At 54.4% G+C, this 16858-nt stretch overlaps 1 protein-coding gene across 5 annotated transcripts; it reads left to right on the forward strand.

Annotated features, from left to right (window-relative positions):
* Positions 1–14859, forward strand: TXLNA (taxilin alpha). 5 transcript variants are annotated; one of them, XM_026516808.4, is made up of 12 exons: positions 56–165; positions 737–946; positions 1572–1910; positions 3631–3722; positions 6031–6201; positions 7717–7911; positions 8549–8668; positions 8902–8976; positions 9699–9791; positions 10190–10285; positions 11419–11523; positions 12411–14859. In XM_026516808.4, exons 2-12 carry the CDS (start codon positions 769–771, stop codon positions 12420–12422), a joined length of 1476 nt encoding a protein of 491 aa, XP_026372593.1. In that variant the 5' UTR covers positions 56–165; positions 737–768; the 3' UTR covers positions 12423–14859. The 5 variants fall into 5 exon arrangements, with proteins under 5 accessions (XP_026372590.1, XP_026372593.1, XP_048077641.1 ...); XM_048221684.2 differs by having other exon boundaries at positions 58–165; positions 1572–1688; XM_026516805.4 differs by having other exon boundaries at positions 1–165; positions 11419–14859.
* Positions 14860–16858: the final 1999 nt, after the last annotated feature.

Raw genomic sequence — 16858 nt, forward strand, 5'->3', positions numbered from 1 at the left:
ACCCGCCTCAGAGGCCGCCTTCGCTTCATCTTTCCCAGGAAGCCCCGCGAGAGCGCCGGCTATTGATTGGCTGCGGCAGGAGCAGGCGGCTCGGCCGGCAGCGGTTACCCAGGGTTTCCGGTGCGAGGCCAGAGCGGGCGACGCTGTCGGGAGGTAGGCAGTGAGGTGAGTGTCGCGGAGGCTGGGCGGACGAGGCGGCCAGAGGGTCAATGGGCCTGCACGCCGTCGGCCAGTGAGGGGGAATCCTGCCGATTCCGCGCAAGGGCGCGGGCCGGGGGAGGGCGGAAGGGGGGCAGGGCTGCGGCCTGTGCGCATGCGCGGGCGGGCGGTGCGCGCGGCTGGGAGGGCGCGCGGGGCGTGGGTGGCTGCGCGCGCGGGGGGGCCCACGTGGGGTCTGGGGGCCGGGGGAGGGATGGGAATCGAGCGTCCCGCCACGTCAGTCTCCGGCCCTGAGCCTATCCCGCGCTCTGGCTGCGGTGAGGGGGCCGTGTAGTGCCGGAAAGCGGCTTCGAGAAAAAGGAGGCCTCGCCTGCCGCGCTTCTGGAGCGGCGCCCCGAAAACCTGCCTGGGCGCGCCGTGCTTCCCTCACCGGCCTGAGACAGAACCGTTGGCTCCCTCCGGTGAAGGCCGGCCGGTTTGTTCTAAGAAGCTTTGTGCACCCGGTATTGGGATTTTCGATTCCCAGCTGTGAAGAATTTCGAAGTCGGGAAAATAGCGAGTGTGCTTGTTTCTGCAGGATCTGCTCCCAGCCTAGCTTTGCAAACCACAATGAAGAACCAAGACAAAAAGAATGGGGCTGCCAAGCAGTCGGGCAACACCTCCAACCCAAAAAGCAACCCGGGGCAAGCGGAAGCAGGACCAGAGGGAAGCCAGGGGCGGCCCAGCCAGCCGGCTCCCGCGACAGAAGCCGAAGGTTCCTCCAGCCAGGCTCCGGGGAAGACTGAGGGTGTGTGCCAGCTCTGCTTTCCAGCGGGCGGGGGGAGGAGTTTGTGGTGCGCCGGGGTAGCTTCTGGAGTTCGAGGCCTCTGCCGCTGTTTACCCAGGAAGGAGGACCGCGCTGAGTCTGTGCCACCCCCCAGATCCCCGTTTCCCCGCGGGGGGGGGGGGGGTCGGTAGAGCCTCCCACTCTAAGCACAGGAACAGAGGTCTTGAGAGAAGGCTCTGACAGGGTTAAATCAGGTGGCAGTCAGATAAGACACTCAAGCAGCCAGCCGAGGTGAGAAACGCCTCATTCACCAGTGGCTAACTGCTCTTCTTATTGGGGGCCTTCCTGGAACTTTGTTAATAGCCAGAAATGACTTGCGAGGAGGAGAAGGGGATGGACTAGATGTTGAGCTCCAGGTACATGCCATCCGTATGTGCTGGATGCTTTATTTCCTTCACTTCTTTCACATAAAAGACATGGTGGGCAGTAGTGGGAAATAATTATATCATTTCATAGGTGAATAAACTGCGGCTTAAAGAAGGTAGGCAACATTTAACCCGAACCAGTAAGTTTGGGCCTGAAAAATCGCAGCCAGTGGAATAACCATCTTGTCTCTCATTCTGCCCCTCATCCTGTCCTGCTGTAGGAGCACAAGCCAAAACTGCTCAGTCCGGGGCCCTCCGTGATGTCTCTGAGGAGCTGAGCCGCCAGTTGGAAGACATCCTGAGTACATACTGTGTGGACAACAGTCAGGGGGGCCCAGGTGAGGATGGGGCACAGGGTGAGCCTGCTGAACCGGAAGATGCAGACAAGTCCCGGACTTATGCTTCACGGAATGGGGAGCCAGAGCCAGAGCCCCCAGTAGTCAATGGTGAGAAGGAGACCTCCAAGGGAGAGCCGGGCACAGATGAGATCCGGGCAATTGATGAGGTCGGAGACCGAGATCACCGAAGGCCGCAGGAGAAGAAGAAAGCCAAGGGTCTGGGTGAGCAGAGGGCAGCTACTGGCGAGGCTGGTGAGGCGGGGGAGTTTGGACCTGACATTCCTTGGGCTAACCTGCTCTGCCAGGATTCAGAGGAAACTACTTTCCAGAACAGCAGGTCGCATTAGTTTGAGCCAAGCCAGGGTTGTGGGCCGTAGAACAGAGGCATGTAGGTTGTTCACTGCACAGAGGCTTTTGGCCTCGGTAGTAGATGGGAACCGAAATCTAGCCTGCTCGATCTTTGAGAAACTGGAGAGCAGGAGGTCTGGGTGGGCTCCTGGGTCAACCAACACTATTTCTTTCTTTTTTTTTTTTTTTTCCCTTTAAGATTTTATTTATTGATTTGACAGAGAGAGACAGCAAGAGAGGAAACACAAGCAAGGGAAGTGTGAGAGGGAGAAGCAGGCTTCCCACCGGGCAGGGAGCCCTATGTGGGGCTCGATCCCAAGACCCTGGGATCATGACCTGAGCTGAAGGCAGACGCTTAACAGCTGAGCCACCCAGGCGCCCCAACCAACACTATTTCTAACCTGCTCTGTGAACTTGGGCAAGACCTTGGTCCTTTCTGGTCCTTAGTTTTCACTTCTTTACAGTAAGATTTGGACTAGACCAGGGTTGAAAACTCAAATAAGCCAAGTTAGACAAGTGACCCTACGAGGATAAGACATTGCCTGCTGCATCCAAAGGGGTGATTGCCATCTGGTCCCAGCATGCTGATAGCATGTAACACTACAGGCTAAGTGTAGCCAGCCTTTTTTTTTTTTTTCTTTTCTTTTTTTTTTCTTTTTTCCCTTTCTTTTATGTAGAGTTACGTGAAATCTCTCTGGATTTTTAACAGTTGGCGACTAATATGCTTGGAGCCAAACAAAACCCACGTGTGGGTTGGATTTGGCCTGTGTGCCAGTGCTTTGCAGTCTCCACACTGATCTTTCGAGCCTCTTGGGGTCAACGCTTCAGGAGCTTGGTGCTGTGCTATGTACAGCAGCCCTCCAAGGAGACAGAAGGAAGACCCCTTGACTCAGGCACAGACAGTGAGAGAAAGTTATGGGGGAGGGGCTAGTGTGAGTGTTAAAGAATCAAAATTAAGTGATATACCCATGTCTTAGTCCTTATATCTGCAGCCTCTGCCTGTTCATCCTGATTGAAAGAGGGTTTTTTGTTTTTGTTGTTTCTTAATCTTGGGATGAAATATTGGAAGATATATTCGTTCACTATTTGGGAGGGAACAATTAAATAAAGTTCACTGTTTGGCTGCCTCTATTGATAAGACTTTAGTAGTTCTGAGGGAGACCTAGTCCTTTTTTGCCTGCGTCCTCTTTCAGAAGGGCCTTCCTTGTATCGACACAGTAGCACTTAATTGGCCAATGGGATGTCTTTTTTTCTCCTGCTGGTAGAGCAGACAGGTTTTTTCTCCCACCCCCCGCCAGTGTTCACCACGGAGTGTCCACACAGCCTCAGTCATTTGTCAAGCATTTGTTGAGCACATCCTCTGAGATGTGCTGTCCAAGAGATAGGACCGGGCAGCACTGGGGCCACGGCAATAGGCAGGAGTAAGTTGGCGGCCACCCTCATGAAGCACACGGTCTGACTGGATGGCAGCTAGTTCAACCAACGATATAAAGTATAATTGTGGAGGGCTGCCTCCAGGCCTAAGAGTGTGGACCGAGGCCTGGGGAGATCCCCAAAGAAGAGGGTACATGCTTTCGCTTCCTGTGCTTTGCAGGGAAGGAGATCACATTGCTGATGCAGACATTGAACACGCTGAGCACCCCAGAGGAGAAGCTGGCAGCTCTGTGCAAGAAGTATGCTGAACTGGTCAGTTCTCCCCCTTCTCCTTGCACCCGCCCTGCCTTGGAAAGTCAGCAGGCCACCTGGCATGGGGTTGAGGGTGCAGGGGCAGGTGGGTGGCTTAATTCCTGTTCAGCCTCTCTCTGAGCCTTTTCCCCATCTGTTATGCGGGGAGTCAAGTCCCAGCTGGCCTCTTCCAGGCCGACAGTAAGAGGAGACCCTTTGCATTCCAGTAGTAGAACCCTGGCTCCTGGCCCCATGTCATCTCACACCTATGTGCTTCAGTGTGCATCTCCCCAAAATGTGGAAATGCACAGCACCATCCTGACACTTAAAATTAGCGCTGATCACATGATATTCTCTAATACACATATTTCTCCAGTTGTTTAAAATGTCCATTTGATCAAATCAGGGTCTAAAGGAGGTCCATTTAATACATCGGGTCCGCCAACCTTTTTCTCCTGACATTGACTTATTGCAGATCATTTGTCCTATAGGGTACCTCACTTTCTCAATCTTTGGTGGCATTTAACTTGTTCCTTTACCTCCTTAGTTCCTGTAGATAAAGTGGAAATTAGCTCTAGAAGCTTGATCCAGTGCAGGTTCAACTCTTGATAAGAATTCTTCGTAAGTGGTACTCTGTATAGAGAAACAGTGTGCTTCTCCCACTTTTAGTGATGGAAGATTGTCCACTGGATTCAGGTGGGGCCAGCCAGGTTCCTCCCTTGTCAGGTTGCCATCAGAATTTGAATGAATGGATTCATCCACTGAAAGTCATTTCCTAATTACCCATTTTTAACTTCTTTCACTCCATTCACACTTATTAGCTGGAATTCTCCTATAGGGAGTTTTTCTCATTTGTAAAATTGGGGAAATCACACCTGCCTAATGGGGTTATTACAATGATTAAATAAGGGACAGGATATGAAAAAGATACCACCCCTTCAGAATGAGCCAGCCAGGGAAAGATTGATGAAGAGAGGAGGAACTGAGTCACTAGAGTGATGTTCTCAAGTAGATGAGGAGGTGAGGGCCAGAGCGAGAGGGCGGGCCGTGGTAGGACACGGCTGGGTCCTGGTGACTGGAGGAGAGGGCAGGTGGAGGTGGGTGGCCAAAGGTGGAGCTTGTGCCCCTGTGCCTCTGGTTGCTTTCATTCTCAGGGAAATGAAACAGTTGTTGCTGGGGCAGAGGAGAGTTGAAAAGGAGGATGAAATAGTTCTCTGGAAGAGGAGTGTGAATAACAAGGAATATAGTTGGGCCGCATGGCAGACAAGGGTCTGCCCCAAAGGGGTGGTCACAAATTTAAAGTGAGATGCTTCAGGCAAGGCTGCTTCAGTGCCGGTGCAGAGGAATCAGAAGGCTGGTATATCATATCAGGGTTGGAGTTCTGCTAGGAAAAAGGGGCAGGGGAGTTGAGGGTATAAGCGATCTAAGACAGGTAAGGTCAGTGATTATTTAAAGGAGAATTCAAGGAAAGTGAAAGGATGGTTGGGTCATTGGGTTGGAATTCCAATATGGTAGACTTTCTGGGACCACAGATATTGGAGGGAAGGAGCTAGAATGATAGGTGATAGTGGTCCTGCCCTGGGATGAGATAATGGACGTGTGTGCTCCTGGGTGATGACAAAACCTGGATCTGACCAGGACAGTAGGCACCAGCCAACTGACATGTGGCTACTCTGGATCTGGGTGTGCATGCATTGGATTTCAAACACCTAAGGAAAAGGGGAAGGATAAAATACTCAAATTTTCTACATTGATTTCAGGTTGAATATTATAATATTCAGATATTAGATTAACTAAATGTTTTACTAGTGTCAGTTTCATCTCCTTCTTTTTAATGTGGCCACCAGAAGAGTTGTCATTACATAATTGAGTCGTACTGTATCAGCATTGAATGAGCTCACGGGACGGTAGCTGATCTGGGGGGAGGTCGGGGTCTGAGGAGGAGGTTAAGATCTGTCCATAATGAAAAGGCCAAAATGTTAACAGCCATCACACTGAGGAGAGAAATGGTGCTGAATTTCGGAGCAGTGAGAGGGAGTGATGGGGGGGGTCTCATCTCAGGGCATGAGCGTCCCAAGAGTTGAGAGTCTTGAGAACTTTGTCTCTGGAGTCAGAGCAGAGGGAGGCTGGGGTCTGCAGCCTTTGCACCCCTGCTTGTCCCAAGGGCCCGTTTCTGTATCCTTGCGATGGGGCCCTCGGGGTTATCGTAGCAGTGCGTAAAGCGCCCGCACAGTGTCCAGCAGGAGCTGTTAACAGCTGGAGTCGGGAGAGGGCCGGGGTCCCTGGGGAAGAGCCCCCCACGGCACTTGCTTGCCTTGCCCGTCCTCAGCTGGAGGAGCATCGAAACTCCCAGAAGCAGATGAAGCTGCTGCAGAAGAAGCAGAGCCAGCTGGTGCAGGAGAAGGACCACCTGCGCGGGGAGCACAGCAAGGCCGTGCTGGCCCGCAGCAAGCTGGAGAGCCTGTGCCGGGAGCTCCAGCGCCACAACCGCTCCCTCAAGGTGGGCCGGCCCCTGTGACTCTGCTTCCCTTGACTTCCACTTTTCTTCGGTGGGCTTTCCCCTTAAAAAGTAGCACAGGGACGGGGTGGTAAAGGGAGGCGCCTGGGTGGCTCAGTTGGTTTGGTGGTGTGCCTTCGGCTCAGGTCGTGATCCTGGGTCCTGGGATCAAGTCCCCCCTCAGCAGGGAGCCTGTTTCTCCCTCTTGTCCCCACTTGTGCTCTCTGTGGCTATCTCTGTCTCTCTCAAATAAATAAAATCTTAAAAAAAAAAAAAAAAGCAGCAGCATGGACTTTTGGCAGAGAAATAGATGTCTCCAGTAATGTCCTGCCTTAGAGTCAGCTTCTTATAACCACTTGACCCGTACTTGTGTCAGGTAAGGTGAGGGCTGAGATGCTAAGGGAGCCCGGGAGGCAGAGCTTCGGTATTTTTCAGTTCGCTCGCAGTCCGCAGGTAAGCCAGGGTCCAGCGCTGGCGGGCAGCTCCTCTCCCAGCCTTGGTCCATCTGGAATGCTGGGTCTTTTCTCTTCATTCTGCTTCTCCCGGGGCGGGGTTGGTCTGGTTAAAGCCCAGTCACTGCTATGACCTCTGGGTGGTTTTGTATGTGGATCCTTTCTCTGTTTCTAACAAAATTGAGTATATGGTATTTTGCAATGTGTTTTGCTCATTTTTAGTTTGTCTTTGACAACATTTCAACTTTAATATAAACTTGGTATGAGAGATTCAAAGGTGACAGTCGCCCCTCCTCCTCAACCCCAGTGTCCAGCAGAAACCACTGGGAAGTAACCTACTTACGCATGTGCTGAAGTACAGCCCGGGCTTGCCTGCGTCCACACGTGGTCCTACGTAGGCTTCTCTAAACAGCGCTCATACAGGCATCGTTTCATATCCTGTTCTGTTTGATAGCATTGTTGTATGCATATCCTGTATTCTATTAGTGCCCTAGTTAAGGAATTGCTGGGTGGTTTCTAAGTTTACTGCATACATAGAGCTATGGTGGAAGTTCTTGTCGTATACATCCCTGGCTCATTGTATACAATTTATCCATAGGATAAACCTCAGAAGTGAAATGTCTGGGTTAAAGAGTGTGCACATTGTAAATTTTAATAGATTTTGCCAGATTACCTTCCCACCAGTACTATCTGCATGCCTGATTCTGCACAGTCTTGCCAACCCTGGGTACTACTGAATTTTAACTAGTTGGTCGGGGGCGGGGAGTGAGAGGTGAGAAATGAAAGCGCAGAAGCAAGACTGCTTAACCTGAGGTCTGGAAGAATGGGCTTCGGGAGATCCAGGTCGCTCTAGAATGGCACTTACGTGTATGCCTGCATCTTTCTAGGGAGAGAATCTCTCCCTGGCTGTCAGCTGGTAGACAGAGGGGTCCGTTGGGAGCCCCCATCGCATGACGTCTTGGAACCTGGCTGCTCCTCATTCTGAGAGCAGGGAGGGTTGTTGGTACAGACCATGGCTGGCTGGGGAGCTGCAGGTGATGGAGCTGGGGCTGACTTCTCTGCCCAGGAAGAAGGCGTGCAGCGGGCCCGGGAGGAAGAGGAGAAGCGCAAGGAGGTGACCTCACACTTCCAAGTGACGCTGAATGACATTCAGCTGCAGATGGAACAGCACAATGAGCGCAACTCCAAGCTGCGCCAGGAGAACATGGAGCTGGCGGAGAGGCTCAAGAAGCTCATCGAGCAGTACGAGCTGCGGGAGGAGGTAAGGCGTCCCGCACGGCCCACCCCACCACCAGGCCCCCTTCCCTTTCCTAGCCAGGACAGAGCTGACGTCCCCACGTGCCTTTCTCCGCTGCGTTGACCTTTGAAGCCACACTGAGTCTACCGCCTCCTCCCCACTCCTGCTCTCGCACCCATTCCCGGCTCCCAGGGCCCTTCCAGCAGCGAGGACCGCCGTGGAATTCGCACAGCTAGTCTTGCCTTTAGATGGGGCAGATCTCTGCCAACGGGGCTGAGCGGTTGCGTTGGTGGAGGTGTCGTTTTTGTCCTTTTTTCCCATTTACGAAGGAGTCGGGCTACAAAAGTGAGGGTGGTTAGCCCAGTGGGGTGATCTCCTTGGGGCTGGTGGTTTGAGTGTATTTGCCATTTGGCTTCCTGGAGGCCAGTTTCATCCCGGTGCACACCCAGCACTGACTGGAGAGAATCAGGGTGAGGTTGCGAAGTAGACCTTCCAGGGGCTTGGGGCCCACGTGCTGTGCCACATGCAGAGTCCAGCGTGTCACAGTGAGAGGGGAGGCTGGGGACCCTGGTCTCTGCAGATGGGACGTCCCTGCCGCCACCAGGCCTCCCTGAGAAAGGGAGCTGCTGACAGGTGGCCCTCCCGCCGTGCTCTCCTGCAGCATATCGACAAAGTCTTCAAACACAAGGACCTGCAGCAGCAGCTGGTGGACGCCAAGCTCCAGCAGGCGCAGGAGCTACTGAAGGAGGCGGAGGAGAGGCACCAGCGGGAGAAGGATTTTGTGAGGCTCGGGCCCTGAGGGTGGGAGTCTGGGAGGGGGCGGGTTGGGCTCTGGCTCAGCTCGTAGTCGAGTTTGTCAGGGAGAGTTGCTTCCTGGCCAGACCAGGACGCTGCTTCCGCAGAGAGCAGTCAGAGAGCAGGGAGCTTCAGCGGGTCCTGGGGTGTATGGCTAAAAAAAGGCCAAACAGCCCCTAGGGGCTTCTGACAGGATCTGGGGTCCTATCTTGGAAACAGCTCCTCAAAGAGGCGGTGGAGTCCCAGAGGATGTGCGAGCTGATGAAGCAGCAGGAGACCCACCTGAAGCAGCAGGTGAGCAAGAGTGGGTCCTGGTCCTGTGCCTCTGGGGTCCCCTCGCTGGGCCCCCGTCCTGGGGGCGGAAAATGGGACCCTCGTTCTAGGACCACCTTGACTGCTGTGTGACCTTGCTGAGCCTTTGTCCTCGCTGGACCCATCCGGCACCCATGGCGGTGACCCGGTGGCTAGGCGAGCTTGAAAGACTTCGTTGCTAGTTGGAAGTGTTGTGCTGCTGCGTTTGAGGAGTCAGGGACGGAGATGTTTTCAGTTACGTTTAATTGTACTCATTTTCAGAAGAAAAGTTTGAAAACATACATAGAGGCAAAATATAAGTCACCCCCAATCCTGCTTTCTAGGCCTAACATTTTGGATTCTATCCTTCCAAGTACATAGTTTTTGTTTTGTTTTAAAGAAAAATGGTATCTCAGGCACGTGGGTGGCTCATTCGGTTAAGCGGCTGCCTTCGGCTCAGGTCACGATCCCTGGGTCCTGGGATTGAGCCCCGAGTCTGGCTCCCTGCTCAGCGGGGTGCCTGCTTCTCCCTCTCCCTCTGCCATTCCCCCTGCTTATGCGCTCACTCTTTCGGTCAAATAAGTAAAATTGTTTAAAAAAAGAAAAAAGAAAGATGGTATCTCGGTAGAAGTGTTGGGTCCGAGGTCCAAGAATGGGTCTGACTATGTTAACCAGAAATGCCCTCCAGAGGCCTAATCTTATCTCTGGGCTTCTTTCTCACCCAGCTTGCCCTATACACAGAGAAGTTTGAGGAATTCCAGAACACCCTTTCCAAAAGCAGTGAGGTGTTCACCACATTCAAACAGGAGATGGAAAAGGTAACCGTGTCCAGGCTGGGTGTGGCTGCAGGGGCACACGGGGCCTGCTTCAAGAAGCCCCAGCCCCTGAGGTGCCTCGTGGGGGGCTGTTGACAGTAACAATGAGATTGATACCAAGGATGGGCTGTAAGGAGGGATCAGAGTCTTTCCCCGCCTCTCAAGGAAGCATCACTGATAAGTGCATCCTCCAGGTTGTCCTGGAGAAGGGGCAGCCTTGTCATTCCCTGTTGGTGGTGGTGGCATTTACCTTGAGATGTCCCGAGGTGGCACCAAAGGCACTGACTGCGCCCTGTAATATCTTGCCCCCTTGGGACTGTCCCCCCCCCCCCCATGGGAGACACAGATGCACAGATGGTCTGGCCCCCTGATCATTTCCTTCTGTCTGTCCCATAACCCAGATGACTAAGAAGATCAAGAAGCTGGAGAAGGAAACCACCATGTACCGGTCCCGGTGGGAGAGCAGCAACAAGGCCCTGCTTGAGATGGCTGAGGAGGTGGGCTGAGTGTGCTCTGCAGCTGGGGAGCCGGGGGGGGCGGGGAAGGGGGTTTGAGTGTTGGGCCCTTTCCTCTACATTCTGCCAGTAAGTCATGCAGCTGGCATGAGATGGAGCTGGGACTCAGGTGTCCATCTGTCCAGGCAAAGGCACTGCCAGCTGGGAGATGGTGAGCCCAGGGGTAGGTCTGCAGTAGAAGCAAAGAGAACAAACGAAAGAAAGAAATACAAGATCCGAAAAACCGAGGGTACCCGTGATTAGCACAGTTCATATGCAGAGTAGCCCAGCTACTTTGATTTCGTGGTTTGAGATGCAGGAGAACGGAACGAATTGCTGGAGTAGCTGCTATATATTAGACCCTCCTGGATGTTTTAGGCAACGCCAGTTCATTGAACCTTCTCGCGATCTGTGAGGTTGGTGTTAGTAGTCTCTTTTTTTTTTTTTTAAGATATTCATCTAGGGGCACCTGGGTGGCTCAGTTGGTAAAGCATCTTGACATCTGACTTCGGCTGAGGTCATGATCCTGGAATCAGCCCAAGTTGAGCTCCCCGCTCAGCGGGGAGTCTGCTTGTCTCTCTGCCCTCCCCCCTGCCTTGTGCACACGCGAATGCACTCTCAAAACCTTTTAAAGAAAGATTTCGAGAGAACGAGAGCATGCACGGAGGTGCACGTGTGAGCAGGGAGGAGGGGCAGAGGGCCTGGAAGAGGAGAGAATCTCAGGCAGGCTCCTTGCTGAGCACAGAGCCCAAGGTGGGGCTCAGTCTTGGGACCCTGAGATCATGACCTGAGCTGAAATCAAGAGTCGGATGCTTAACCGACTGAGCCACCCAGGCGCCCAAGTAGTCCATTTTAAAAGATAAGGAAATCAGCTCCCAAAGCCAAGTCGTACTTCGTGTCACCTGTAGATACATGGAGAGAGAGATTGTCTTCAAGCCACGCCTCTTCTGTGCTCCACAGTGCCCCCTACCAGCAACCAGGTCTTGGCACACACCAGGGCTGTTCCACTAGGAAGGGGACCAGCTGTTGGCTCTGGTCTGCTCCCAGTATCATTCAAGTGTGAATGTTTTCTACCATCTGACTCTGTGGGGTGAGGGGGTTGATGGCATGGCACTAAGGCCCCATTTCGCTCCTAGAAAACACTCCGGGACAAAGAGCTGGAGGGCCTACAGGTGAAAATCCAGCGGCTGGAGAAGCTGTGCCGGGCACTACAGACAGAGCGCAATGACCTGAACAAAAGGGTACAGGACCTGAGTGCTGGTGGCCAGGGCTTCCTCCCTGACGGCGGCCCTGAGCGAAGACCAGAGGCCGCAACCGCGTGCAGGGAGCAGGGTTGTGAGGGTCCTGGGGCCCAGTCACCGAGCTCCCCGAGGGTCGCAGAAGCTCCTTGCTGCCCTGGAGCAGCGAGCACAGAAACACCCGGTCAAGCGGGGCCCCAGGAGCCCACCTCCACCACCGCCTAGGGAACCTGGCACGGGGGGGCGTGCTGGGAAGGGAGCGAGCAGCCCAGCCAGGCCAGGCTCCCACCGCTAAGCAGTCCCATGCTGAGGCCCAGGGTGCTCCGACCTGGCTGACCTCTGACACGTCGCAGTTTTGGATTTTGTGGGTCAGTTCTACATACACACGGCATGTGCCAGGCCTCCTACATTTCTAGCTCTAAGTGTAACATGGGCTTGCACTGGAGGTGGGGGTGTGTACGGGTGAAGTCACTGGCTCTTCTGTGAGCTGAAGAGTCTTAAAGAGGAGCTGCCGTCACAGTGAGCTGGCAGGACAAGTGACTTGAGCATTCCCCTGCCTGATTTGAGGCTCAGACCCCCCCTCCTTCCTGCCCTTCAGGGCTTGTGACAAGTGACATGCTCAGGCCTTGACTGCGTTTCCCTCATTAGCAGGGCTTGGGCGGCTCTGGCTCTCCTAGCTCCCCTGGGAGCTCCTTTGCTTCTCTTAACCTGGAGGAGGGGGTCCCTGGGCAGAGCCTGGGCAGGGCCCGCAGAGCTGGGGATCCAACTGCTGTCCCGCTTTGGACAGGGGACCTGGAGAAAGTTGCCGTGGGCTGGCGCACTGTTAGGGAGCCCTCGGGCGGTGCCGGGACCATGCCAGCGACGCTTCTCAGTAGCCTTATCATTCACAGGTGCCTCTCTAGCCCGCACGAATGATTGACGAGAGATCACCCAAAGGATGCTTTCTGAAGGTTTCTGTTTTGGGGGGTTTTTTTGTTTTGCACATGACAGTGTGTGTATTGATCTGAGGAAGGAGGGGGGTGCTGGTGCAGTTGCCCTCCAGTGCCCCCCCCCTCACTACCCCACCTGGTATCTTTGCCGCGTTGGTGCTGAGCTTTCCTGTTCGGTGAAATGAGATTGCAGTTAGGAGGAAGGGAAGGGCATCTGATGGTTTTGCCACAAGCTTGCCTGTGTGTTTCAGTCCTGGAAGGCCGCCGCTGATGCCCATCACTGCCGTCTCCATGCGGCAGTTGCTGGGCCCCGTGCCCAGCTGTCCCGTTGGCTTTTAGGAGTCTGTTTCTGCTTCTCACCCCACCCTTAATGTGCAATCCTTGAGGTTTGCCCTGGTTCCGTTGCCTGAGGACTAAGCTGAAGTATGTCCTTGACATCGCATTCCTGTGCGGAGACGCCCGGCTCTTGTCTGACAGCTGAGGGACAGAGAGAGACTTGACGAGCCTCAGAAATCACAGAACGGCTGCAGATATTTGGGTCTGGTGCCCGCTCACCCCCAGTACTTGCTGCTCTGGACTGAAAGTTCTGCTGGTTGCACGCTTGCCACGGTAGTCACCAGGCTACAGAGCAGTTTTCTGGAACAGCAGAACGAGGCAGGGGTTTGGAAGCTGGGCTCCGGTGGGCTTGAGGTGCTGCACCCCACCTCTAGCCGGGCCTTGGCTTCAGTGTCGCTGAGGGAGCCGTGGGCCAAGAGGCACGGGACGTGGAGCTTTTGTTTCTTGCTGGGTTTCCTTGAAGCTAGTTCATTATCATGCCGGTCCTTTCCTTTCCAACAGCCAGCCCGCTCTCCGTGCCTTTCCCTTCGATCCCTCCCACAAACAGGTTCGTGAAGAGTGCGAAGTGCTCCTGAGACATGTTACGACTTAGGCCAGAGATGGCAAATGAATGGCACGCCCGTTTTTCCCCTGCCCCCATGGCAGGTACTACTGATCGGCCTCTGAGTGTTTCCCGCTAATCCCTGGGTATCTAGCTCGCAGATCCCCAGCAGCCAGTACAAGTGTTGACACCTACTTGCCATCCCTGGCTGAGCTGCTGCTCTCCTGTGGAGAAGTGTTTCCTAGGATCTTTTCCCCTGGAATGGCTAGATCTGGAATAGTCCCCGGATCTGCCTTTTCCTTCCCCAGTAAGGCCTTCGTCCCCTCCCACCCCCCGCCCCAGCCCGTGTGTCAGGCTGAGACACACAGAACTGCCAACCCCATACAGGGTTTGCCGGGCTCTGGAAGCGCAGGGAGGAGGCAAGCTTCTGCCTGCCTGGTTTGAAGAGCAGGGGGCCCTGCAGTAGCCCACGTGATTGCCGCGCTTGCTTCAGCTACCTCGTAGAGCCCGCGTGGTTGAGGGGGATGGCCGCGGGAGCCCAGTGTGGGGTGGGGGATCACGGCCGTGCGGCTCAGCCAGCCCCAGAGACCGAGGCTAGTTGCCGTGGGGCTACGGTGAGCAAGGTGGCCCCAGCCAGGCTTCCCGGATCCAAACTCCGGGCCCTGGGCGAGTATAACCTTGGCTCTCAGCTCCAGCCATGTCTAGATATCCAGGCCGGGCTACAGATGAGTACCCCATCCACCCTCTCCCTCTTCTCCCCATTGACCAAATCACACTAATCACTACAGCTGCTCTGCTTGTGCTTTCCAAAGTCCGCCCGGCTACCTGGGTGCTGCCCTCGCCGGCCAGGAGCCCGGGCCAGGTGCAGGGAAGGTGGCCTGTCGGGATGAAGGCCACCGCCTTCCTCAGCAGGGCAGGTCCCGTGCACATGACCTCAGTTTTAGGACCAAGAGCTGTGTTGGATGCTCAGATTGCTAGCGTTTCCTCCAGGGGACCGTTGCCGGAGAGGCTCGCCGCCCAGAGCCCTTGGCCCTGCGGACAGGACTCTGTGTTCGGACCGCGTCCGGCTGAGAGCCTCGCGCACGCGAGTCTTGAGAGGTATCGGCAGCACTTTGTTTTGTTTTCCATGAGGTTTTTGGACCATAGGCTGAGCTCAGGCACTTTCTGTAAGAGAATGTTCTGTCTGTAAAGATGGTTCTTTCCACTCCTCCGCTGCCGTGGCGGCGGCTCTGCTGAGGGCTGAGGAGAGGCCGGTGGACCTGCGCCGGTGGCTGCGGGGGAGGCCGAAGCCTGCTGAGCCCTCCCTCCGGAACAGCACGGAGGCAGTCACCCCGGGGACAGCCGGGCACCTGCCTGGGGGAGGGGTGCTGCCTTCTGTCCCTGTAACTGCTTCCCATATGGCCCGACCCAGCCGCCCAGATCTGTTGTAAAGCTGTGCTGACGGCCTTTTTTTGTCTCCTTTTGGTATTCACAACAGCCAGGGACTTGATTTTGATGTATTTTAAACCACATTAAATACAGTCTGTTGCCTTACTTGTTTCTCTCCTGATCTTTGTGGTCATTTGGTGCTTCTGGACCCATCTGGCCACCACCGACTGTCTGGGTCCGTGGCAGAGCCTTGGGCTGTGCCGGAACGCGTGTCTCCCAGGGCGCCCCCTGCCTGCCAGGAGTCCCCTCGTTTGAGCTGCCTGAGCAGAGCTCTTGGCACAGCTGGCATGACGCTCATACACACTGAAGCATCCAGTTCTTTCATTCAATGAAAAGTTGCCTTTGCCCCATGAAGGGTCAGGCTAGTGATGAAGAAAGATACTTTTTTTTTTTAAGTAATCTCTATGGGGCGCCTTGGCTCAGTCAGGCGTCTGCCTTAGGCTCAGGTCATGATCTCAAGGTCCTGGGATCGAGCCCCACGTCAGGGTCTCTGCTCAGCAGGGAGTCTGCTTCTCCCTCTGTGCGCCCACTCTCTCTCAAAAATCTTTTTAAAAAATCAAAATAATCTCTACACCCGGTGTGGGGCTTGAACTCACACCTAGGTCAAGTCACATGCTCTACTGACTGAGCCCCCAGGCGCCCTGGAGAGAGAAAGTTTTATTTTTTACTTTTTAAAAGGTTTATTTGTCCAAGCACAAGCAGGGGGAGCAGCAGGCAGAGGGAGAAACAGGCTCCCCGCCGAGCAAGGAGCCCGATGAAGGACTCGATCCCAGGACCCTGGGATCATGACCTGAGCTGAAGGCAGATTTTTTTTTTTTAAGATTTTATTTATTTATTTGACAGAGACAGCCAGCGAGAGAGGGAACACAAGCAGGGAGAGTGGGAGAGGAAGAAGCAGGCTCCCAGCGGAGGGACCTGATGCGGGGCTCGATCCCATAACACCAGGATCACGCCCTGAGCCGAAGGCAGACGCTTAACGACTGAGCCACCCAGGCTCCCCTGAAGGCAGATGCTTAACCAACTGAGCCACCCAGACATCCCAAAAGATACTTTCAGATAAAAAAAAGCTGGGGGTGCTGTGGAACCATAAAGGAAGCCCCTGTCCCTTCAGCAGGGAGCTCGGGGTGGACACCTGGAAGGGCCTTATGACCCAAAGGGCAGGTAGAAGTTTGACAGCTTGATTTATTGGTGAAGTAATTCACCTAGAAATGCACATGCCCAGGAGGGTAGTGGGAGGAGGTCACCAGGAGCCTATGTGCCAAGTTAGGGAATCTGGGCCAGATCCAGAGGACTGGAGGGACCCCTGAAGGTGTTGAAGTAGGACATTAGGAAGATCCATGAGGAAGGCATAAGGTAAGGAGACCAGAGACCTAGGCATAGGCAAGTTGAGGCCCAAAAGCGAATGTCTGGGCACTGTCATCACTGCTGTTCAGGGCTTTCTGCCGTAGGCGGCATCCTTTGGCGTTGGCCCATCTGTGAATTCCTTTGATTTTGTGCCTTCCTTGAGAAGACCACATTCTCCATACAGTTCTGAAGAATGCGCTGGTGTTTTACAAATTCCTGCTCAACCCGCCAAGCCTAGGTGCTAAAGTTGGGGCTCCTGTACCAGCACCATATTCTCTCGAAGCCTGGGATGGCCTGGCATAAAGGATGGCTATGTGAATGCCCAAAAAATGGCAAAGACAAGTAAAGGGCCCTTCCCTCCAGGCCTCCACAGCAGGTGTGTTCACACTGGCTGTGACAGTTTCCTCCCTCGGAGCCTCTGTCCCTTCGGACCAGGGTCCAAACAGGCTGATACTTTTCTGTGCTGGCCCCAATGGTTCCAGTCAAAGATCCTTTGGAAGGAGTCCAGAGAGGCTGCCCCAACTCTAAACTCCCAAGCCACGCACCTCTGAAGATAGCTTCACCCTAGGGGTACTCCTGCACCTGCCACCACTTTCCTGGAGGGACCCTGGTGCCCCTCTAGCAGCTGGAGGAGAACAGCTTACTGGTTGTCCTCTCTGCCTTTGCAGACCCTTCCCTCCAGCCTCTGATTATTGAAAAAGTCCTGAATTAATGTCTCCCCTTCTCAAACAGTCTAGGTGTTGGAAGCACCTGGGAAAGG

This window comes from Ursus arctos, unplaced genomic scaffold (genome assembly GCF_023065955.2).
Source record: "Ursus arctos isolate Adak ecotype North America unplaced genomic scaffold, UrsArc2.0 scaffold_32, whole genome shotgun sequence".
NCBI lineage: Eukaryota > Metazoa > Chordata > Mammalia > Carnivora > Ursidae > Ursus > Ursus arctos.

What these genes read in the sequence shown, in the direction of transcription:
- TXLNA (XM_026516805.4), top strand. Translation starts at nt 769, where the DNA reads ATGAAGAACCAAGACAAAAAGAATGGGGCTGCCAAGCAGTCGGGCAAC. An exon ending in GAAGAAAGCCAAGGGTCTGG is followed by an intron (nt 1,911 to 3,630) that starts GTGAGCAGAGGG and finishes TGTGCTTTGCAG; the next exon opens with GGAAGGAGATCACATTGCTG. An exon ending in AGACCCACCTGAAGCAGCAG is followed by an intron (nt 8,977 to 9,698) that starts GTGAGCAAGAGT and finishes TTTCTCACCCAG; the next exon opens with CTTGCCCTATACACAGAGAA.